The 25,230-nt window shown below is 41.6% G+C and overlaps 1 protein-coding gene across 1 annotated transcript in view; it reads left to right on the top strand.

The window, feature by feature from the left end:
• Nucleotides 1-25,230, top strand: part of LOC120026419 (copine-9-like) — a gene marked incomplete at its 3' end in the record, with an annotated part of 199,560 nt that overhangs the window by 171,200 nt on the left and 3,130 nt on the right. Inside the window, exons 17-19 of the mRNA XM_038971280.1 lie at nucleotides 14,147-14,274; nucleotides 22,138-22,240; nucleotides 22,389-22,446. Of these exons, the coding sequence (XP_038827208.1) occupies nucleotides 14,147-14,274; nucleotides 22,138-22,240; nucleotides 22,389-22,446 (289 nt within the window). The remainder of the gene's footprint in view (nucleotides 1-14,146; nucleotides 14,275-22,137; nucleotides 22,241-22,388; nucleotides 22,447-25,230) is intronic.

Raw genomic sequence — 25,230 nt, 5'->3', positions numbered from 1 at the left:
ACAAACACTAAACACGAAGAAGAAAAAAACGAGTTCTCCTTGGATTCTATCTCCCTGGACAGATACTTCAGAGGAGAAAGAAAAAGGGGAGGACTTCCTGAACAAATAAGTGTAAAAAAAACAATAGGAGTCTTATTTTCAGCTAATTTTAGACCCAAAGCTGGAGGAATTCGCCACACAGAAGTTTCCTTGATGTGAAGGAAATGATGCGAAGGTCAGGTCTTTAATGAGACTATGTTGTAAGGTCTCAATGCCATGCATAAGCCTTCACAAAATGGATTTCCATAACAACGGCACCAGTAATGCTGTCCATATTTTTAACCGATGTATAGAATGTTCAGGTCTAAACACCAGTCCTGGTCAATTTTGATAAACAAATTGATAAAGAGAAAGATATGGACGCCACACAGATTATTTTCTCTCTATGTCTTTTATTATTTTCAGCATCAGCTAATAGCCCCATGCCAAGACAGGGACACATCTGACTAAATCAATCACTATCTGAATCATCTTCCTCTGTCTTATGATTCATAGATGTCTGACCTCAAAATTCCCTCTCAAATTATATCAAATTGTCTCATTTTATCAGATTTGTGAAAGACATGCTTTGCAGTATTCAAAAAGTGCTATTGTTCTCCCTCCCCAAAGTGTCTGAAACCAGTGAGTACATTGTGACACAAAGTGACATCATTGCTGTCGAGATTCATCACTGCTTTTTAACCTGGCTCATTTCCGAATGGGCCACCGCTAAATCAGCTCTCCCAATTAGAGCTCACCTCGGCGTGACGAAGCCCAAGCAAGTCATGCAAAGGCATCTTTTAATTAGACCACATTGTCTGATCCTGCTGGAAGAGGAGGGCTGCCTCAACTCATGAGAAAATCAAATTATATTTATCACATGCTTCGTAAACAACAGGTGTAGACTAAAAAGCTCTGCATGGTAAATCCGACTTCTGCAGTTGCCGTACATCATTTACTGTGATACGGCCTCTGCAGAAGTCAGGGCACTTCTTGCGCTTCGTGGAGCAGAGCTGATGTCACGGATATGAGTTTGTGTTTATACTTGACCCCCCGCCACCACCTTCCATCAAACAATCATGTCAATGCAGAGATGTACGGAGCCCTCCACATGGTTACGAAATTTGGGTGGCGCACACGCGATACGGAGCTCAATTTAACTTCTGCATGCCTCTGGAGGCACCACAATTGCGTCACTCCCTCCATACGGAGCCTCCTACCACATTTTTGGATCAAGCATGATTTGGCTTTAACAGTGAAATGCATACTCGCCAAACCTTTTCTGTATGGACCTCGCTTTGTGCACGAGGGCATTGTGAGCTGAAACAGGAAAAGGCCTTCCCCAAACTGTTGCCACAAAGTTGGAAGCACAGAATCATCTAGATTGTCTATGTATTCTGGAGCGTTATGATTTCCCGTCACTGACACTAAGGGGCCAAACCATTATTCCTCCTCCACCAAACTTTACAGTTGGCACTATGCATTGTGGCAGGTAGCGTTCTCCTGGCATCGGCCAAAGCCAGATTCGTCCGTCAGACTGCCAGATGGTGAAGCGTGATTCATCACTCCTGAGAACGTGTTTCCACTGCTCCAGAGTCCAATGGCGGCGAGCTTTATACCACTCCAGTCGACGCTTGGCATTGCGCATGGTGATCTTAGGCCTATGTGTGGCTGCTCGGCCATGAATACCCATTTCATGAAGCTCCGGAAGAAACAGTTATTGTGCTGACGTTGCTTCCAGAGGCAGTTTGGAACTCAGTAGTGAGTGTTGAAACCGAGGACGATTTTTATGCGTTACGTGCTTCAGCACTCACGGTGCCGTTCTGTGAGCTTGTGTTGGCTACCACTTCGCGGCTGAGCCGTTGTTGCTTCTAGACATTTCCACTTCACAATAACAGCACTTACAGTTGACCGGAGCAGCTCTAGCAAGGCAGAAATTTGCCAAACTGACTTGTTGGAAAGGTGGCATCATATGGCGGTGCCTCGTTGAAAGTCACTGAGCTCTTCAGTACGGGCCATTCTACTGCCAATGTTTGTCTATGGAGATTGCATGGCTGTCTGTTCAATTGTATACAACGGCTGTGGCTAAAATAGCCTAATCCACAAATTTGAAGGGGTATCCACATACTTTTGTAGTCTGTTTATTTATATATATATATATACAAAAGTATGAGTTGGTTAAAAAAAAGTGTATTTGCGTGTTGGGCTGTCAGTGTAAGTATGTGTGAACTTGAGCATAGAGTCAGGGCAAGAGTTTAGGGGTAGCCCCCTTTTTTTCAATTTTCGCCTAAAATGACATACCCAAATCTAACTGCCTTTAGCTCAGGCCCTGAAGCAAGGATATGCATATTCTTGGTACCATTTGAAAGGTAACACTTTGAAGTTTGTGGAAATGTGAATTGATTGTAGGAGAATATAACACAATAGATCTGGTAGAAGAAAATACAATGAATAAAACAACCGTTTTTTTTTTAAATTTCTACCACTATCTTTGAAAGGCAACAGAAAGGTCCCAAATCTAGCCATCTGATGGTGTCCACAAGATGGCAGCAGTGTATGTGCAAAGTTTCAGACGGATAACTTGAAGTATGAGAAAACTACATAACATTTAGTGTGAAGTCACCCAGGTACATTTGGGCAAATCGTGAAGGAGACATTTACATTCACATTTTTCTGCAAGAATATCGTCAAATCTGTATACTTGGACTTTGATTTAGCTTTTCCAGTATTAGTAGCCATATTATAAGTTCAACATTTGCAAAACACCCAGTTTTCATAACTTCATAACTCTCCATATTCTTAAAATGTTTGTCCAAAAGGAAAAGGCTTGACGTCGCACAAGGTTAGCAGCAACATTTTGCGACAGATACTGGGTTTCCGCATACTCCCGTAAAGCCCCGCTCATTGGCTATCTAGGTAGCTTTGTTTGACCCCGATTGGGGCTTATTTTACAAAGTTACAGTCAATCAAGTGAAGACCGCCCGCGCCATCGGTGTGCCATGAAGCCGTCGTTCTCTGACCAAATTTGGTGTCCTATAGGATATACTACACTCCTAATGATATAGTGAAGTCTGGTTACATTCTAGGATCTCTGAGTAATAAATACGAACATGATTTGACTGGTTGAAACAACGTTTAGGGTTAGATTTTCACAGATTCCTTTCTTTGCAAATTGAACGAGTGGAAATACAGAATCGATCGTGCATGCCATATGGACCTTTTTAGGATATGAAAAAGGATGTTACCTAACAAAACTACACTTCATGTTATCTCTGGGACCCTTTGGATGATAAATCAGAGCAAGATTTCAGAATGTAAGTACACATTTCACCTTTAGAGGTAAATTTATCAAACCTATTGCGGTGAAAAAGGTGGTTTGTTGTTAGGAGCGCTCTTCAAACAATAGCATGGCATTCTTTTTGCAGTAATAGCTACTGTAAATTGGACAGTGCAGTTATATTAACAAGAATTTAAGCTTTCAGCCGATATAAGACACTTATATTTACCGACATTTGTTGTTTCTCTAAAATCTGCGATCATGACGCACGGCGCTGCATGATTTACAACTGTCCCGTTGACGGGACGCCTATCCCTAAGAAGTTTTGCAGGTAGTCCGGGTAGCCTTTTGATTAGCTATTGAGCAGTCGTGTTTAGCAGTCTTATTAATGGCTTGGGGAAAGAAGCTGTTCGGGGTCCTGTTGGTTCCAGACTTGGTGCACTGGTACCGCTTTCCGTGTGATAGCAGAGAGAACAGTCTATGGCTTGGGTGGCTGGAGTCTTTTACATTCTTTTGATCTTCCTCTGACACCGCCTGGTATAGAGGTCCTAAATGGCAGGGAGCTTGGCCCCAGTGATGTACTGGGCCGTACACACCACCCTCTATAGCGTCTTGCGGTTGGGTACCTTACATTTGCCATATCAAGCGGTGATGCAGCCAGTCAAGATGTTCTCAATGGTGCAGCTGTAGTACTTTTTGAGGATCTGAGAGCCCATGCCAAATCTTTTCAGCCTCCTGAAAGGGAAGAGGCGCTGTCATGCCCTCTTCACAACTGTGTCCGTGTGTGTGGATCATGTTAATTCCTTAGCGATGTGGACACCATGGAACTTGAAGCTCTAGACCCGCTCCCCTACAGCCCTATTGATGTGCATAGAGGCGTGCTCTCCCCTCCATTTCCTGTAGTCCACAATCATCTCCTTTGCCTTGCTGATGTTGAGGGAGAGGTTGTTGTCCTGGCACCACACTGACAGGTCTCTGACTTCCTCCCTATAGGTTGCCTCGTCGTCAGTGATCAGTCCTACCACCGTCGTGTCATCAGCAAACTTGATAATGGTGTTGGAGTCATGGGCACCTGTGCTACCATGCAGTCGTGGGATAACATGGAGTACAGGAGGGGACTAAGCACTCACCCCTGAGGGGCCCCCGTGTTGATGGTCAACGTGGCGGATGTGTTGTTGCCTACCATCACCACCTGGGGGTGGCCCGTCAGGAAGTCCAGGATCCAGTTGCAGAAGGAGGTGTTCAGTCCCAGGGTCCTGAGCTTGGTGATTAGCTTGGAGGGGACTATGGTGTTGAATGCTGAGCTGTAGTCAATGAACAGCATTCCTATATAGGTATTCATTTGATCCAGGTGGGTGAGGGCAGTGTGGAGTGCATTAGAGATTGCGTCATCTGTGGATCTGTTGGGGTGGTATGCGAATTGGAGTGGGTCCAGGGTGTCTGGGATGATGGTGCTGATGTGAGCCATGACCAGCTTTTGTCGTGGAAAATCGGTTCAAATATAACTCTTACAAGAACTTGTGAACTCAAACGTGATTTTTAATACAATTGTATTAAACTGGCATGTCCCGCGAAACACACACCTTCCCAGAGCACTGGTTCGCTCTTTATACCCAAATAGCATATGGGTCCACCCCATATGCAAATAAGCATACTTCCCCTAATTCTTCCTGCCATCATTATCTTTTTAGTTCAGGCTTCCTGCTTGTTCACGCCTACTAACGCCCATTATCTGCTTTCAGTTAAATTATAATAGTGGCCAGACCCGTGCTTGTCTTAAAAATAATATATGTCCATCTATCCTATAGGCCTATGACTCAACCCTGTATTTAACTCAGTGCCCCAGCATGTTCTCTGGTATGTGTCCTTATTGGAATTGGCAGACTATGTGTCTCTTCTATCATTACCCTAAGCGCATATTCCTCTGGTATGTCTGTACTTAGTGGAATCAGCAGACTATGTGTCTAGTGTCCAGTTTCCCTAAGAGCCTATTTCTCTGGTATGTATGCACTTAGTGAAATCAGCAGACTATATGTCTCTTCTAGCAGTAGTGTGTCCAATTGTTTTAGGCGCCTATTTGTCTGGTATGTGTGCTTTTAGTGGAATCATCAGACTATGTGTCTCTTCTCTTCATGTGGTCTGCCACTTCAATGTTCAGCTGTCCTATTCCTCCACATGCCATCCATGTGTCTCATGTTACTCCTACACTTTTCAAAGCATTTCATGGCTATAGATGTGAGTGTTACGGGGCAATAGTAATTTAGGCAGGCTACCTTGGCATTCTTGGGCACGGGGAGTATGGTCATCTGCTTGAAACAAGTTGGTATTACAGACCGGGTCAGGGATAGGTTGAAAATGTCAGTGAAGATCCTTGCCAGCTAGTCAGCACATGCTCTGAGTATGCGTCTTGGTATTCCATATGGCCCCTTTGTAATCCGCGATAGTTTGCCAGCCCTATCACATCCATCGATTGTCAGAGCTGGATTTGATCTTAGTCCTGTATTTTTTGATCCTAGTCCACATAATTTTCCTGCCTCATGATGCCATCTATTTTGTGAAGTGCACCAGTCACTCCTGCAGCAAAGCACCCCCACAACATGATGCTGCCACCCCCGTGTTTCATGGTTGGGATGGTGTTCTTCGGCTTGCAAGCCTCCCCCTTTTCACTCCAAACATAACGATGGTCATTATGGCCAAACAGTTCTATTTTTGTTTCATTCAGACCAGAGGACATTTCTCCAAAAAGTACGATCTTTGTCCCCATGTGCAGTTGCAAACCGTAGTCTGGCTTTTTTATGGCGTTTTGGAGCAGTGGCTTCTTCCTTGCTGAGCGGCCTTTCAGGTTATGTCGATATAGGACTCATTTTACTGTGGATATTGATACTTTTGTACCTGTTTCCTCCAGCCTCTTCACAAGGTCCTTTGCTGTTTTTCTGGGATTGATTTGCACTTTTCGCACCAAACTACGTTCATCTCTAGGAAATAGAACGTGTCTCCTTCCTGAGCGGTATGGTGTTTACCATGGTCCCATGGTGTTTATACTTGCGTACTATTGTTTGTACAGATGATCGTGGTACCTTCAGGCGTTTGGAAATGTCTCCCAAGGATGAACCAATTGACTCAAAGGATGTCAATAAGCCTATCCGAAGCTTCTAAAGCCATTACATAATTTTCTGGAATTTTCCAAGCTGTTTAAAGGCACAGTCAACTTCGTGTAAGTAAACTTCTGACCCACTGGAATTGTGATACAGTGAATTATAAGTGAAATAATCTGTCTGTAAACAATTGTTGGAAAAATGACTTGTCATGCACAAAGTAGATGTCCTAACCGATATGCCAAAACTATAGTTTGTTAACAAGTGAATCCAGCCAATATGTCAGAATTAAAATAGGCTTTTCGGCGAAAGCAAACGATGCTATTATCTGAGGATAGCAACAGAGTAAACAAAGCGAGAAGCATATTTCAACCCTGCAGGTGCGATACAAAACGCAGAAATAAAAATATAATTCATGCCTTACCTTTGACGAGCTTCTGTTGTTGGCACTCCAATATGTCCCATAAACATCACAAATGGTCCTTTTGTTCGATTAGTTCAGTCGATATATATCCAAAATGTCCATTTATTTGGCGCGTTTGATCCAAAAAAACACCGGTTCCAACTTGTGCAACATGATTACAAAATATCTCAAAAGTTACCTGTAAACTTTGCCAAAACATTTAAACTACTTTTGTAATACAACTTTAGGTATTTTTTTATGTAAATAATCGATAAAATTGAAGACGGGATGATCTGTGTTCAATACAGGATTAAAACAAACTGTAGCTAGCTTTCTGGTCACGCGCCTCTAACTAACAGTACACTTCAAGTGACCCTCGTTCAAGATGGCCTTACTTCTTCATTACACAAAGGAAAAAACCTCAACCAATTTCTAAAGACTGTTGACATCCAGTGGAAGCGGTAGGAACTGCAAGAAGGTCAATTAGAAATCTTGATTCCCAATGAAAACCCATTGAAAAGAGAGTGACCTCAAAACAAAACAAAATCTGAATGGTTTGTCCTCAGGGTTTCGCCTGCTAAACAAGTTCTGTTATACTCACAGACATGATTCAAACAGTTTTAGAAACTTCAGAGTGTTTTCTATCCAAATATAATAATATGCATATCTTATCTTCTGGGGATGAGTAGCTGGCAGTTGAATTTGGGTATGCTTTTCATCCAAACATGAAAATGTTGCCCCCTATCCTAGAGAAGTTTTAATGAAGCCTGTGACTGATGTTGTAAACTCCTGAATGTTATCATATGAATCTTGGTTTATATTCCAGTTTGTGCTAGCGAAACAGTCCTGTAGCTTAGCAACCTGAAAACGTACCTCTCGGATGAAAACCTTTCCTTTAACGTTGTCAAGTGTATTGGTTGTGGAATCTAATTCACCTTTGATATGAACTCTTACTCTTAGAGAAAAGATTTCATAAAAGATTATTTTGCTGTTCCTGTAGAATAACCCTTTTTGGTTCAAGGTAGAACACTTTTTTCACCCAACGAAGTACCCTCAAACAAGGCAAAGGTTCTACCTGGAATCAAAAGTTTATATTAAAAATAAAAAAATTAAGCCAATATATCAATCACAAATATGTCACAACATTGTGCCAGTGTTGTCTTCGTGGCTAGTTATGCTTCAGCTTTTAGACTAACTGTCATGTCGAGGCGGCAGAGCGTCATGTTGCACATGCATTGTGCATCTGCCAATACCGCAACACAACCTAACTTTAGGGCCCGCAACTGTAAGATATTTTAGATGAGAGGTGAGTATCTCTCTTCTTATTTAATCAAAGTATCAAAGAAAAGTTGATTGTACTTTGCTACTGCTCTGTCTGTGGGAACTACATACTGCTTCAACAAATGGATTGGTCATGCAGTCAGGTCTCATCTTTTGCAGACTAGTTCACTTCTTTTAAGGTGATTGCTTCCTCCTTTCAATTACATTTGTCTTCAGAGAGAAGGAGAAAGGTCAGACTGCTGTTCACTTGTTTTTCGTAGGAACTTTAATAAAGGATATAGCCTGAAGAACACTCTCTTCTCCTGGCTGGACAGGGGTTGAAGAAGACTCATACTGTCTTTTATGTTGGACAGGGGTTGAAGAAGACTCATACTGTCTTTTATGTTGGCTGAATGCCATTCAACACTTGTAGTGACATGTCTTTTCAACTCTTTAGCAGTGATGCTCTTTATTGTCTGATACAGGCTTTAGCTCCAACCCAGAAAGCACACAGACTTACAAAGGCACTATTTTACCTTTATTTAATTAGGCAAGTCAGTTAAGAACAACATCTTATTTTCAATGACAGCCTAGGAACAGTGGGTTAACTGCCTTGTTCAGGGGCAGAACCTTGTCAGCTCGGGGAGTCGATCTTGCAACGTTTCACTTACTAGTCCAATGCTCTAACCGCTAGGCTACCTGCCTCCCCATGCTGAGACTACTGGAAAATCACAATGTTCTTATGTCGCTGAGACATAACATAGGGATCTTTTACTAAGAGGGCCTCCGTCTGTAATTCATCAAAAGAAATGCATTGTAAAACTCTCCTTTGCTGACATCGGGGATACATAGTCTCTACCTGCTTATTCCCCAATGTTGTTAATTTTTCCTATACGGATGCCCTCTGTTTATAATACAATAAACCGATGTCAATTACCGGAGAGGCTATACGGACACGCCTGGTGCCGAAAATTGGTGATGTATGTTGCTGAGAGTCGAGGGGAGACGAATGGATTCGGTTCAGTGAGTTTAGTCAGTCGTCTGATGAGCCCGTTCCAACAAGCTAGTTTACGCTTGCTAGCTGGCAACAACAGCAGCATCGCACTAGTTAAAACTTGTAAAATAAATTGATTTTGGTTACCATCTGGATGTCACCATGACATGCCAATTACCTAACGTAATGACAAGCAGTGTATTGAGATTCTTGCTCCTGGAGACAGCCCACTGCGCACAAACTGGTTGAATAAAAGTTGTTTCAACGTGGAAAATACTAGTGTTGGACGGTATACCAAAACGTCTGTACTTTTCGATACTAGAACATGGAAAACGTTTCGGAACTATAATTTTTTTAAACTTTGAGTATTTCTGCAAATGTGTCTCACGTCATATACGGATTGAGAGGATCGAGTCTGTCTTGTAATTTGTCTGAATCTTCTCAATGGGGCAGTAGCTAGCCAGGCTGCTTGCGCATGCAGTTGACACAGCGCAAACCACTTTTGAGAAGCAAGCGAGAGAGTGAAAATGCAGACAGCATAGCCTCTTCAAACGAGAAAAATATTCCTCCACGCTTGCAGAAGCGTACTATGTGAATAATTTGATTACAGAGCAGATGTTGAGGGCCAGCGCACAGAAACAACGAAGCAAAAATTGTTACAAAGCACTTCAGTGCAAGGGAGGTTTAGTTCCAAAATTACATTTAAAAAAAAATGTAACCATGACATATGCATTGTAACGTTGCCGTTATTCTACTAGCAATTACATTAGAATCATTTTTTTGTGACAATGACATGAACATGAAGATCAGCATGACATTTATGTGAGCATTACAATATGATTAGAATCCAAAAGTAATGTGAAATGAACTATAACTTTACTGAAATATATACTGAACAAAAACATAAACGCTACATGTGAAGTGTTGGTCCCATGTTTCATGAGCTGAAATCAAAGATCCCAGAAACGTTCCATACGCACAAAAAGCTTACTTCTCTCAAACCTTGCATAAAATATGTTGAATTTATACCTTTATTAAAACAATGTCAGATCTTCAACGTTATATCCACTATCAGAAAAAATAGCTATCTGCTGGACAGCACCTCCTACAGGAGAATTGATCTGTCCACAGCTATCCTGTTGGTCTCCTATCCAGGCTTTTAACCAAACCCTGTTAGCTATGATATTTGTCATTGACTGCTACCAATGTGCTATCGTGAGAATGATTGTTGAGAGATCTCCACTTAAAAAACGAAATAGATTAACTGTTGATATAAAAGACATTCCAAAGGGTAGGTTTAACAGAGCAAATTAAATGTGACCATACCTTATCACTCATACTATATAATCAATGATGCTATTTAGGCTTAAGTAGCATTTGCAAAGTCATCAACAGTTATTGTTCCAACCCATAATTCTACTAAAAACAGACAATACAATATAGGCCTAGGCTTTCAAGCTCTGGCTGATTTCAAATGTAATTATATTTCATGATATTGAATTGTATTTGGTTGGCAACGCAACCAAATATCGCCATTAGAAGGATCTTCTTCTTGGATAGTTCAATCTTTGCCACTAACTTTAATTCTAGTTTTGTCTACAAATTATTAATTGATACAGCTGTATGTTGGATTCATTTCTCCATCTCAACCAAAAATCATATCAATTATTCATTTGTAGACAAACTAGAATTAAGGACAGACTAATCCAGTGGCTCAGATGAAACTATCCAAGCAGCACATACATCTCCTTTAAATGTTGATATTTTGTTGTGTTGTCAACCAAAAACAATTCAATATTACTTTTGTAATACAGTAAATAGTCTAAAGTTAAGGCTATCTTACAAACAAATGTATCATTCAACCTCAAATTGAGTAGGCCTGACACATCCATGGCCACATTTTGGGTTACAGTAACTACAGTCGTTGCCAAAAAATATCTGCACCCTTGCACAAAGAAAAAAGCACCATTTCTTCCAGAAACATTTTGAAATGAAAAAACATTTTGGTATCCACATATGTGTGTCAGTCACGTTCGTCATAAGGAGTAGACCCAGATGCAGCGTGGTATTTTTCAATCCTTTATTTTGGAATAGAAAACTTCAAAGAAAGAACAACAAAACGAACAAACGAAACGTCAAGATAGAATAATGCTCACAGGCAATTATACATAGACAAGATCCCACAAAGCACAATGGGGAAATGGCTACCTAAATATGATCCCCAATCAGAGACAACGATAAACAGCTGCCTCTGATTGGGAACCATACTAGGCCAACATAGAAATAGAATTCACCTAGATAACCCACCCTTAATCACACCCCGACCTAACCAACATAGAGAATAAAAGCTCTCTATGGTCATGGCGTGACAGTATCTTTGGTTTGCAGTTGAACAAAACCCCAAAATCTGATTAATTTACTAAATGTTAGCTTATTCCACAAAGTATTCCTAAAATGGCCCAGACAATATTATTGGCACCTTCTAGAAATAGTTAGAAATAATTAGATTTCAAGCAGGTGATTCTCCTTTACTTTGGAATTGAACTCAATTGTGGTGAGTTGTAGAAGCCTGCAATATAAAAATCACTCATTCAACCAGTTTGAATAAAGAAAATGACTCATTCTCCTGTTTTGTGTCACAGTGTGTCCTGCAATGAGCATGGCAAAAAGAAAGATAACCAGATAATTATCTGAGGTCAGACACAAGATTGTAGCCAAGCATGGACAATCTCAAGGTTACAAGTCCATCTCCAGAGATGTTGATGTTCCCGTTTTCACCAAAAACTGGATGGAAGATTGCAGCGAAGGATTATTTTAATGGTGGAGAAAGTTTTGACAGTTTCAACTACCAAGGCATTTTGGAGCGCAACGTCGGACCCGGTGTCAGAAAGCTGGGTCTCCGTCAAAGGTCATGGGTCTTCCAGCAGGACAATGACCCCAAACACACTTCAAAAAGACCCCAGGAATGGTTCAAGACTAAACGCTGGACTGTTCTGAATTGGCCAGCATTGAATCCCATTAAAAACTTGTGGAGGGATCTGAAAACAGCAGTTGGGAGAAGGCACCCTTCAAATCTGGGAGAACTGGAGCAGTTTGCACAAGAGGAGTGGGCCAATCTGCCAGTACAGAGGTGCAGGAAGCTCAAGCGCTTGATTGCAGTTATTTTGACCAAAGGCTGTGCTACCAAATATTAAGTCTAGGGTGTCAATAATTTTGTCAATGCCATTTCTGTTTACTTTCTGATTTAAATGGATATATTACGTTCTGAATCAAAAACAAAGGTTCTGTAATATTAACAGTGAAATAAAGAATTTTGGAGACCAAATACTTTGGTGACAATATATTTGGCCCCGACTGTATACATTTCTTCTTAGTATTCAGTGTTTTATTAGGATCCCCATTAGCTGCTGCTAAGACAGCAGCTTCTCTTCCTAGGGTCCGAACAAAACGTAAAACATGACATGATACAAAATAACAACTAAAGGACAGAACTACATGAATGTAAAATAAGAATACACACTTTTATACACTGTATATCTCTATAGAAAACAACACATGGCTTTCGCAATGCACAGCGCTGATCATTTCTAAACCACTTAAGACACACTCATTCAATCAATCATACGTTCACATTTACGCCGGCACATACACTTTCACTATCACTAGTTTCACCAAAGGTCCTTTACTTCTGTTCATAAAAGGAACAGAACAATTAATCGGATGGCGCTTCACATACCGTCCTTCGCTCTCGTTCAGTTCATAAATGAGCAGAACAATTCATTCGATGCGGATTCACCAAAGTCGTTCACCCCCAGCTCATATATAATGAACCAAAATCTATCAGACACGTTCACTATCCCTGCTTATATGAAATTATATGAAATAAATGCATGTTCAAGATAGCATGCATAGGTCGTCGCAGGTATGTGGAGATCTTCACAATTGCTGTAATAATCTGTGCAGACTATTCAACAACATTGATCACTTGCACCATGTTTTTATAATGTAATCTCAACTGCAATCCAGGTCATTTCATTCTGCTAATAAATGAAGTACAGTACAGTGATAACACATGAATATTTTGTATAAATAAGCATTGTATTCCCATTTCAACTTTGCTGTGCTTTTAAATGGTTGAAAGCTCAGGGATAGACATTTGGGTGACAACTAAACCAAAAATCAGACATTGTTTTTCTATTGGCATTTGGTTGTGCTTTTAGATGGTCGAAAGCAAAGTGATAACGCATTGGAAATCGAACAAACTTTTCACTGTCTTTTTGAGTGAGTAAACATACAGTAGGCTGTAATCTCATTGATCCACGTGTCGTGTCTTTACTATGGATGAAATTATATATGACATGCTATTTTAGCAAATCAATTCTCTGTAATTAATATTACCTGATTAAACGAATTATGTAAATGTAATTAACTAGGAAGTCGGGGCACCAAGGAAGAACGTTTATAGAGCTGTTGTCTTCGGAATAAACTTTTAAATATCTGGTAATCTTTTATATATATATGTGTTATTTCATAGTTTTGATGTCTTCACTATTATTCTACAATGTAGAAAATAGTAAAATTAAAGAAAGCCCTTGAATGAGTAGGTGTGTCCAAACTTTTGACCGGTACTGTACGTGTGCTATATAGGAAGTGGCTTTAATGAGCCAATGGGGGTTCTTATCGGAAGAGTTTTGATGCTGAATGTACAGACAGGAGACAGATAATGTTTCACGAACCTCCACCATTAAAACAGTGTCTGTGTATGTCACAATTAAAGATTGTGTGACCACTGCGCTCAGAACAGGTCTGTCAACCAAAATGTAACAGAGTTAAACAATTGTGTTGCTGGTCCGTACTCAATAAATGTACTTTTGGGAACAGTCAGATTGTTTGATGGATTATTTTTGTTCTCATGTCTTGATTGATTTACCCAGAAAATGTGAAAATAAAATACTTAGCAACTCTTGGAGGACAAATGGACGTTGCCTTCACAAACACTTTATTTTTTATCTTTTTTTCCTCTCCGATGCATTAGTATTCGATGCATCTGAGCTTTGTCTCTCCCTCTCTCCGTCTCTCTTGTCCATGGTTTCCCACAGAACTCCAACAGTGAGAACCCAAACTGTGTGGGTATCGAGGGAGTGTTGGAGGCCTACTTCCAGAGTCTCCGAACTGTTCAGCTCTACGGGCCCACCAACTTCGCTCCTGTCATCAACCAGGTGGCACGGTGAGAGAATGACAGCACACACACACATACACACGCACGCACGCACGCACGCACGCACGCACGCACGCACGCACGCACACACACACACACACACACACACACACACAGTGCATTAATAAAGTATTCAGACCCCTTGATTTTTTCCACATTTTGTTACGTTACAGTCTTATTATAAAATGTATTAAATAGTTTCCCCCCCTCATCAATCTACACACACTACCCCATAATGACAAAGCAAAAACTGTTTTATTTTATTTTAGCAAATGTATAAAAAAAACTACAAATATGACATTTACATAAGTATTAAGACCCTTTAATCAGTAATTTGTTGAAGCACCTTTGTTATCGATTACAGCCTCGAGTCTTCTTGGGTATGACGCTAGAAGCTTGGCACACCTGTATTTGGGGAGTTTCTCCCATTTTCCTCTGCAGATCCTCTCAAGCTTTGTCAAGTTGGATGGGGGGTGTCGCTGCACAGCTATTTTCAGGTCTCTCCTGAGCTGTTCGATCGGGTTCAAGTCTGGACTCTGGCTGGGCCACTCAAGGACATTGTCCCCCTAGCCACTCCTGCATTGTCTTGGCTGTGTGCTTAGAGTCATTGTCCTGTTGGAAGGTGAACCTTCACCCCAGGCTGAGGTTCTGAGCACTCTGGAGCAGGTTTTCATCAAGGACCTCTCTGTACTTTGCTTTGTTCGTCTTTCCCTCGATCCTGACTAGTCTCCCAGTCCCTGCCACTGAAAAACATCCCCACAGCGTGATGCTGCTACCACCATGTTTCACCATTCACACAATCCTGTCTCGAGGCTCTACGGACAGTTAGTTCGACCTCATGGCTTGGTTTTTGCTCTGACATGCACTGTCAACTGTGGGACCTTAAAAAGACAGGTGTGTGCCTTTCCAAATCATGTCCAATCAATTGAATTTACCACAGGTGGACTCCAATAAAGTTGAAGAAATATCTCAACGATCACCGACAACAATGAGACAGCCTATAGGGAGGAGGTCAGAGACCTGGCAGTGTGGTGCCAGGAGAACAACATCTCCCCCAACATGATCAATATAAAGGATAATTGTGGACTACAGGAAAAGGAGGACCGAGCACGCCCCCATTCTCATCGACGGGGCTGTAGTGGAGCAGGTTGAGAGCTTCAAGTTCCTTCACCAACAAACTATCATGGTCCAAACACACCAAGACAGTCGTGAAGAGGGCACGACAACACCTATTCCCCCTCAGGAGACTAAAAAGATTTGTCATGGGTCCTCAGATCCTCAAAAAGTTCTACAGCTGCACCATCGAGAGCATCCTGACTGGTTGCATCACCGCCTGGTTTGGCAACTGCTCGGCCTCCGACCGCAAGGCACTACAGAGGGTAGTGCGTACAGCCCAGTACATTCACTGAGGCCAAGCTTCCTGCCATCCCTTTTTGTACGCTGCAGCTACTCTCTGTTTATTATCCATGTATAGTCACTTTACCTCTACCTACATGTACATATTACCTCAATTACCTCGACTAACCGGTGCCCCCGCACATTGACTCTGTACCGGTACCCCCTGTATATAGCCTCTCTACTGTTATTTTATTGTTGCTCCTTAATTATTAGTAGTTTTTTTTTCTTCTTTTTTTCTTCTTTTATTTATTCATATTTTACTTCAGTTTATTTTTGTAAATACTTTCTTAACTGCAGTGTTGCAGTTCTTGACATAAACCGGTACGCCTGGTACCTACTACCATACCCCGTTCAAAGGCACTTACATGTAAATATTTTGTCTTGCCCATTCCCCCTCTGAATGGCACACATACACAATCCATGTCTCAGTTGTCAGTTCCCTTCATCTACACTGATTGAAGTGGATTTAACAAGTGACATCAATAATGGATCATAGCTTTCACCTGGATTCACCTGGTCAGTTTATCATGGAAAGAGCAGGTGTTCTTAATGTTTGTGTATACTCAGTGTACATACGTGTTTTGACTTGCTTGACACAATACGAGAGTCACATATACTATACGCAAATACATACAGTATGCAAACACACAAACTCTCTTACCCTCCCCCCCACCACACACACATACACACGCGCACGCACGCGCACGCACACGCACGCACGCACGCACGCACGCACGCACGCACGCACGCACGCACGCACGCACGCACGCACGCACGCACGCACGCACGCACACGCACACACACACACACACACACACACACACACACACACACACACACACACACACACACTCCTCTCCTCTGCAGTATTCCACCCTTAGGCTGCCCTAGCCCCCATGAGTTACTTTGACATGTTCTCCCCTGAGCTGTCAGTCTCTGTCTCTATCGCACTCCTTCTCACTCTGACAGGCAGACGACCTAGCTTAGCTGCTCTCCACTGCCTCCGTGTGCTCTATTTCTGCAAAACTCTTAATAATTGGCTTAGCTGGGGCCTTGGGACCATTACAACTTGTCAGGAGTTGTGTTGCTGAATGTTGTGTAGGACACTGTAGTACTAGAGAAGGCCGTGTAGTTCATATAAATATCATTAATTATATGGTTTAATAGGTGTAGTATTAGGAAGGAATAGTAGATGTGCCATTGTGTGAGTGTTTTACTGGTATTCCGGTGTTATAAAGGTGTCCCTGGATACTTTCCATAGAAATAAGCAGAGCATAGAATATGAATTATGGAAGATCTTGTGATCTTGGTTTTCTCCAGGTAGGAGGAAAGACTCTCCCTAAATGGGCTGCTTAAGGTCTTGTCGTGGAAAAATGAGAGAAGGTGAAACTCGCGACTAGCGACTTGCAGGTGCCGAGACCCAGCGTGATGACTCAATCACGTTTTATGAAACTGTTCTGATGGATGACTGTATATTTGCATCTCACAGGAGAAACACACCGTATCCTCTGAGACGAGAAGTTCCCAGCAAAGTCCTGGGGTCACTTACACTAGAAGAGGTGTGAAAACTGATGAAAACTTCGTCTAAATGAATGTTACTGTTAATTAAATTGTCGTGTTTGGTTTGTAAGTGCTATGGATTTATTGTGACAGGGGAACTGTGTTATAATGTTTGTCGGACAGCGGTCAATTCAAAGAGGGAGCGGCACAGGGGTGCCCAGGGCCTGCATTTATTCACATACAGTAATAATGGAGTCAGATTGATGAATGCAGTTTAAACAGAATTTTCATTCAACTACATAATGGTGACCACTCATTGTCAGTCGATGGGGATTTTCACCCAACTACAGTCTCATACCTCCCACCTTAGTAAAAATACACAATTTCTCAAACTAAATCCCCCAAAATGTTGTATGTATTTCATGAAACACATTTTCTAATGGCCCTGTTATGTACTTCCTGTTTATATTTTGTGTACCAAACATTAAGAACACCTGCTCTTTCCATGACATAGACTGACAAGGTGAATCCAGGTGAAAGCTATGATCTCTTATTGATGTCACCTGTCATAAAAGTGTTGCATGGTCTAGACTGTTGTCATGAAAGAGTTGCGTTGTCTAGACTGTTGTCATGAAAGTGCTGCATTGTCTAGACTGTTGTCATGAAAGTGTTGCGTTGTCTAGACTGTTGTCATGAAAGTGTTGCGTTGTCTAGACTGTTGTCATGAAAGTGCTGCGTGGTCTAGACTGTTGTCATGAAAGTGTTGCGTTGTCTAGACTGTTGTCATGAAAGTGCTGCGTGGTCTAGACTGTTGTCATAGAAGTGTTGCGTTGTCTAGACTGTTGTCGTAGACGTGTTGCGTTGTCTAGACTGTTGTCATAGAAGTGTTGCGTTGTCTAGACTGTTGTCGTAGACGTGTTGCGTTGTCTAGACTGTTGTCATAGAAGTGTTGCGTTGTCTAAACTGTTGACATAGAAGTGTGTTTTTGGGGTGGGGGTGCAACTCAATATTAGGAAGGTGTTCCTAATGTTTGGTATACTCAGTGTATATAAGTATGGCAATATAGTGAATGTGGCATCTCTTTTGCTTAACTTAATAGAGCGGGGTGCTGTGGCTCGACTGTGGACGCAAGAACTTCATGAGTTCTCGTTCAATATGGTGCTATATTAGCATAATGATGATGGTGATATAGCTGATGATTAGCACCTGTTTGAGAAAATTAGATTAATAATATAATTTTTCTCTTTCACATATTGTCTCTGTTTCTCTTTCTTTCTCTTATTCCTTTATTATTGGCTATTATTGTCTATTATCTATTATTTAATTTTTGTCCTTTAGCCCTCATCTTGCTTTGTCTCATTTCCGTTCATCTCCTTTCCTACTCTCTCTCTCTCCCTCCTCTCTTTCTCACTTTCTTTCTTTCTCTCTTCCTGTCTCTCCTCTCCACCGTCCTCTCTCTCACTCTTTCTTAAAAGTCTCTCTCCATTCCACTCGTTATGCTTCGTCATCCTCCTCCTCCTCCCTCGTTCCGGCGCTGAGCTCATGCGGCTGCTTGTGGGACAGAGATGGTGATGATGAGGAGGAGGAGGAAGGCCCTCCAGTCATGTGGATGTGTCCACATGTGAGGTGTGGGGGTGAATCAAGCCACTCTCTGGGCTTCTTTACCTAATATAACTTCTCACAGCAGCAGAGACCGGAGTAATAACTACCACATCACACCTTGAGTGGAGTTAGAAACAAGAGTCCAGGGGAAATATTTTGGTTCTCAAACAACACCCACCTCTCCCATCCACTGGTTCCAGAAATGGGGCTACATGCATTGTAGTGAAATGCCCACAATCTTTCTCCCTGTGCATGTCAGCTGATTCAACCATTCTCCAATGTGTTTCTGACTTGTCCTTTATTTCACTTGTTATGTTGATATACTATGTAGAATGTAAGTTCATAGATTATTTTGTCTGTGTGTGTTTGAGAGAGAGAGAGAGAGAGACTGACAAATGCATACAGACAGACAGATGGATAGAGAGGAACACAGACAGACAGACAGACAGACAGACAGACAGACAGACAGACAGACAGACAGACAGACAGACAGACAGACAGACAGACAGACAGACAGACAGACAGACAGACAGACAGACAGACAGACAGACAGACGTAAGAGAGAGACTTTCACACACTAGTGTGAGAGAACTAGACACAGACAGATAGAGAGGATGGGATATTACCCGGCAGAGAGAGAGGTGCCATTTACCCTTCACTCTTTTCCTCTTCCCCCTCCGTCCAGACGGTGAGAGTGAGCCAATCAGGCAGTGAGCCAGCAGGTCTCCGTCCAATCAAACAGTCAGCCAGCGGGTTTTGTCCGCCCTGCGGAGTCTTACCATTAGCTACCATCTCTGTCCCACAAGCAGCCGCACTAACCAACCGGCTCAGACACAAACACGACAGCTACAACTTCTATGTCAACAGTCTAAACAACGCAACACACTTCTATGTCAACAGTCTAGACAACGGAACAAGTCTATGTCATCAGTCTAGACAACAGAATAGTCGGTAATGTAGTGGTAATAACGGACTTCCTGGGAATATTACGTCTGCCAATTAAGCACAGTTTAGTGTAATGGTATTCAAAAAGTTGTACGTGTATGCTATATTACTACAGAAAACCAGAAGACAGAAGAAAGTCTCCCTCTACATGTGCATTCACGCACACAGTCAAAAAAGTTGGACCTGTACATGAATGGATACACACCTACTCATTCAAGGGTTTTCTTAATTTTTTTGTATTTTCTATATTCTACACCATGAAATAACACATATGGAATCATGTAGTAACCAAAAAAGTGTTAAACAAATCTCTATTTGAGATTCTTCAAAGTAGCCACCATTTGCCTTGATGACAGCTTTGCACAATCTTGGCATTCTCTCAACCAGCTTCATGAGGTAGTCACCTGGAATGCATTTCAATTAACAGGTGTGCCTTGTTTAAAGTTAATTTGTGGAATTTCTTTCCTTCTTAATGCGTTTGAGCCAATCAGTTCTGTTGTGACAACTTAGGGGTGGTATACAGAAAATTGCCATATTTGGTAAAAGACCAAGTCCATATTATGACAAGAACAGCTCAAATAAACTTAACATGGTACACAAACATCCGCACAGTCGTGAAGAGGGCACGGCAGCGCCTCGTCCCCCTCAGGAGGCTGAGAGTTCTACCACTGCACCATCAAGACCATCTTGACTGGCTGCATCCCCGTTTGGCATGGAAAATGCACCGCCCTTGACTGCAATGCGCTACACAGGGTGGTGCGGACAGTTAAGTACATAACTGGGGCAGAGCTCCCTGCCATCCAGGACCTCTATATCAGGTAGTGTCAGAGGAAGGCCGAAAAATTGCCAAAGCCCCCCAAGCCATAGATTGTTCAAAACGGTACGGCTCTCGGACCAACAGGCTCCGAGACAGCTTCTACCCCCAAGCCATAAGACTGCTAAATAAAATAGCCGGACTACCAAATAGTAAATTAATGGTACACAAACTATCTGCAATGACTCTACCTTGCACTGACCCTACACACACTCACTAGACTATATATACAAACCATATACACACTCACACACACACACACACTACATTGACACTCCCACAAAAAACCCACACACATTCACATACATTACACACTCACACAACACACACACACGCATACCGACACAACACAAACACACATAAATATTACACACGCACACTCACACACTTTTACACTCATCATTTGCTGCTGCTGCTCTGTTCTTTATTTCACTCGTATTATTATCTATCCTGATGCCTAGTTACTTTACCCTGCCTTCATGTACATATCTACCTCAAATATCTTATTATTATCTATCCTGATGCCTAGTTACTTTACCCTGCCTTCATGTACATATCTACCTCAAATATCTTATTATTATCTATCCATATGCCTAGTTACTTTACCCTGCCTTCATGTACATATCTACCTCAAATATCTTATTATTATCTATCCTGATGCCTAGTTACTTTACCCGGCCTTCATGTACATATCTACCTCAAATATCTTATTATTATCTATCCATATGCCTAGTTACTTTACCCGGCCTTCATGTACATATCTACCTCAAATATCTTATTATTATCTATCCATATGCCTAGTTACTTTACCCGGCCTTCATGTACATATCTACCTCAAATATCTTATTATTATCTATCCTGATGCCTAGTCACTTTACCCGGCCTTCATGTACATATCTACCTCAAATATCTTATTATTATCTATCCTGATGCCTAGTCACTTTACCCGGCCTTCATGTACATATCTACCTCAAATATCTTATTATTATCTATCCATATGCCTAGTTACTTTACCCGGCCTTCATGTACATATCTACCTCAAATATCTTATTATTATCTATCCTGATGCCTAGTCACTTTACCCGGCCTTCATGTACATATCTACCTCAAATATCTTATTATTATCTATCCATATGCCTAGTTACTTTACCCTGCCTTCATGTACATATCCACCTCAAATATCTTATTATTATCTATCCTGATGCCTAGTCACTTTACCCGGCCTTCATGTACATATCTACCTCAAATATCTTATTATTATCTATCCATATGCCTAGTTACTTTACCCTGCCTTCATGTACATATCTACCTCAAATATCTTATTATTATCTATCCTGATGCCTAGTTACTTTACCCTGCCTTCATGTACATATCTACCTCAAATATCTTATTATTATCTATCCTGATGCCTAGTTACTTTACCCGGCCTTCATGTACATATCCACCTCAAGTACCTCGTACCTCTGCATATTGATATGGCACTGGTACTCCATGTACATAGCAACATTCTTGTGTATTTTATTCCTCTTGTGTTACTATTCTGGGAAGGGCGCATGTGACAAATACGATTTGGTTTGATCAAGTTTCAACCTGTGCTGTGTTGCTCCGTGCAGGTGTGCTGAGGATGTGACTGACGGATCCCAGTACTTTGTGCTGTTGATGATCACAGACGGAGTCATCTCAGACATGGTGCAGACCAAGGAGGCTGTGGTCAATGTGAGTGTTCATCACAACTCAGTGATGTGTGTTGTTGACATTGGTGGGCCTTAAGTTTGTGTGTGTGTCCCAAAATGTGGCACGGGGCGTCAAAATGATGTCATTTCCTGTGCGTGCATGTGTGTGTGTGTGTTTTTTTTCTCCGCAGGCTGCCGCTCTGCCCATGTCTATCATCATAGTGGGAGTGGGTCCTGCTGAGTTTGATGGTAAGTGTCTGTCCGGTGGGGGGGGGGGGCTTTTAAATTGCATGGTGCTGACCCAGCTTCTGTTCTTCTCTCAATGCTAGGCTGTCAATGTGTCACTGTCTGTGAAGTGCACTAAAGATCGGCAGGGTAGGTGAGAGAACAACTGCAATTTCCTTCCCAGAAGTTTTAGGAACTGGTGAATCCCCTTCCTGCTCTCCCTTTCTTCCAAATGTATCTCCCCCTATCATAGATATACAGCAAGGACACCCACATCTCCTGGTATGGAGCGGTACAGGCTTTTGCTCCAGCCCTCTTCTACTCTTTTAACACATTTGATTTGATCCTGAAGAGCAGCTTGAGTACGGGTAGATCAAAAACCTGCACACCCAAATAGTGTTGTTTGTTTTAGTTTGCCTAGGGCACCAGGTAGGCGGAGTTTGCTTATTTGACCCCATTCCATTGCTCCTAAAGTGCAAACTCCACCCAAAAGGTGAACCAGGTGAGGTAAATCAGTTGTGTATATGTATGCATGTTTATATATATGTGGGTATGTGTATGTATGTATATATATATATTTTTTTTTACCCCAAAAATATATGGGGGATTGGAAATTATGCAGACAATTACATTGATGGAAGTAACAATCTATCCGCGATATTAAAGCTGATCCACCCTGTTTTAAATTAAAAGGAATAAAATAACTAAAAATACATTTCAATTTAAAATTAAAAACAATAAAAAATACTATCAGTTGCTCTCCAGGAAGAGGAATGTGTTGATTCCTTCCCCCTTCCCAAAGAATCCTTAGCATTAGTCTCATGTGGTAACAGGTCGTGACTCCTGTGTCATGTCTCTCGGTGGAGGGGAACTCAGAGTAAGTGAGTCCTAGGTCGTATTGAGTAGGGCAATGGAAAACGTTTTGCAATTGAACACGAAATTAGCAACAGACGGGTTGGTTGTTTAGCAACAAAACCGGCACGTGCGCGACTATGGGGCAAAACAGACAGGGTTGGCTTAGATTGTTGACAACATCTAAACTATATTTAGTCCTCAAATGTTTATTGAAACATAAATACATTTGCACAATGAGCACTTGTCTCAAAAGCATTGTTACATTTGTTGGTTAGCTAGCTAGCGGATTTGAGACATATTGACATGAAATCAGTCAAAACACCTCAAAACAAGACATGGTATCAATAACAAGATGAAACGAGCCACCTACGATTCCCCACATGGTATCTTCTTGTCACTGTTGCTATCTGACCATTCAGAATCATAACAACGTGGCTTCCGGCCACATCGATGCACGTGTGTAATTTCCGTGACGTTGTCAGCCAACCCATCTATTCCCTCCCTGTTTCAGTCCATTTTTCCCCATATGGTGCCTGATTAACACACCTGATATATCAGACTTCCACTGAGGCTTTGTTACCTGGGTCACCTAGCTTAAGCTCAGAAGGTTAACGGCAGAGCTGAATAATAATACCATGTGTGGGTAAACTCTGCACAAAACAATCCATTCATGCAAAAGATGTTTGCATTTTTTACTTCCTTATCATGTTACTTACTCTTAGAAAAGAAGGTGCTACCTAGAACCATAAAGGGTTATTTAATTGTCCCCGTAGGAGAACCACCTGAAAATATAGATTTTTTTGTTGGAACTCATTCACTAATACAAGGTTCTACGTTAAACTCTTTCACCACTTAAATGTTCTAAGTAGGTCCTTTTTCACCACAAAAGGGTTATACCTGGAACCAAATAGGGTTCTCCTTTGGGTAAAAACGAGGAACCCATTTTTTCTAAGAGTGCACCTTGAGTCCCATTTCTGTTGTGGTACCATTTTGTTTTCGTTACAATATGCAGCAGCAGAGAATTTGGTTTGAGTGATATCCTTCTCTGCCTACCATACTCATGTCAATCATTGGATAATGATGTAATTGCAGCTGTTGCACAATCTTGAAATGGCACACTATTCCCTATATATTCCCCATATTGGCCAATCCCTATATATTCCCCATATTGGCCAATAGTAAAGAGCACTATATAGCAAATGGGTCCTATGTAAATAAGCCACAACTCGACAATGGCAAAACCAAGGAACGGGATTGTGGATGCTTCCTAGATAGCACCCTATTCCCTATTTACCCAAAGGTGCTATCTAGAACCTAAAAATCTTCTTAGGCTGTCCCCATAGGAGAACCCTTTGAAGAACCCTTTTTGGTTCCAGATAGAACCCTATTGGGTTCCATGTAGAACCCTTTCCGCAGAGTGTCTTCCATGGAACCCAAAAGAGTTCTACCTGGAACCAAAAGGATTCTACCTGGAACCAAAAAGGGTTTGCCTATAGGGAAAGCCAAAGAACCCTTCTGGGACCCTTTTTTCTAAGAGTATAGTGTACTACTTTTGACCAGAGCCCTATGGTCAAAAGGCCTGTTCAAAAAAGGATCAGAGAATGAATCTAGTACTGAAAGCATAAGCTACAACTAGCTAGCACTGCAGTGCATAAAATGTGGTAAGTAGTTGACTCGGAGAGAAAGAGAATAGTTGAACAGTTTTGAACAAATACATTTCTTCAAAAATGAAGGAGAAGCAAAAGAGATAGAGTGAGATAGCTATATTTTGTAGTATTTTTTTCACTTTCACTTACTTAGCTAGCAAATGCAGCTAGCTAGTTTAGCATACTCAAACAGAGAGGGATGCTATGTTAGCTGGCGGGCTATGGCTATCCAACACTGTACCTCTTCCAAATCAATGTAAGCTTTTGGTTTTATTAATTTATTGCCACCAGGGCCGCCGGTGTAACT

The sequence above is a fragment of the Salvelinus namaycush genome, chromosome 2 (assembly GCF_016432855.1).
Source record: "Salvelinus namaycush isolate Seneca chromosome 2, SaNama_1.0, whole genome shotgun sequence".
NCBI lineage: Eukaryota > Metazoa > Chordata > Actinopteri > Salmoniformes > Salmonidae > Salvelinus > Salvelinus namaycush.
Note: the sequence above shows the minus strand (reverse complement) of the source record. Positions and strands in the feature narration are given on the sequence as shown.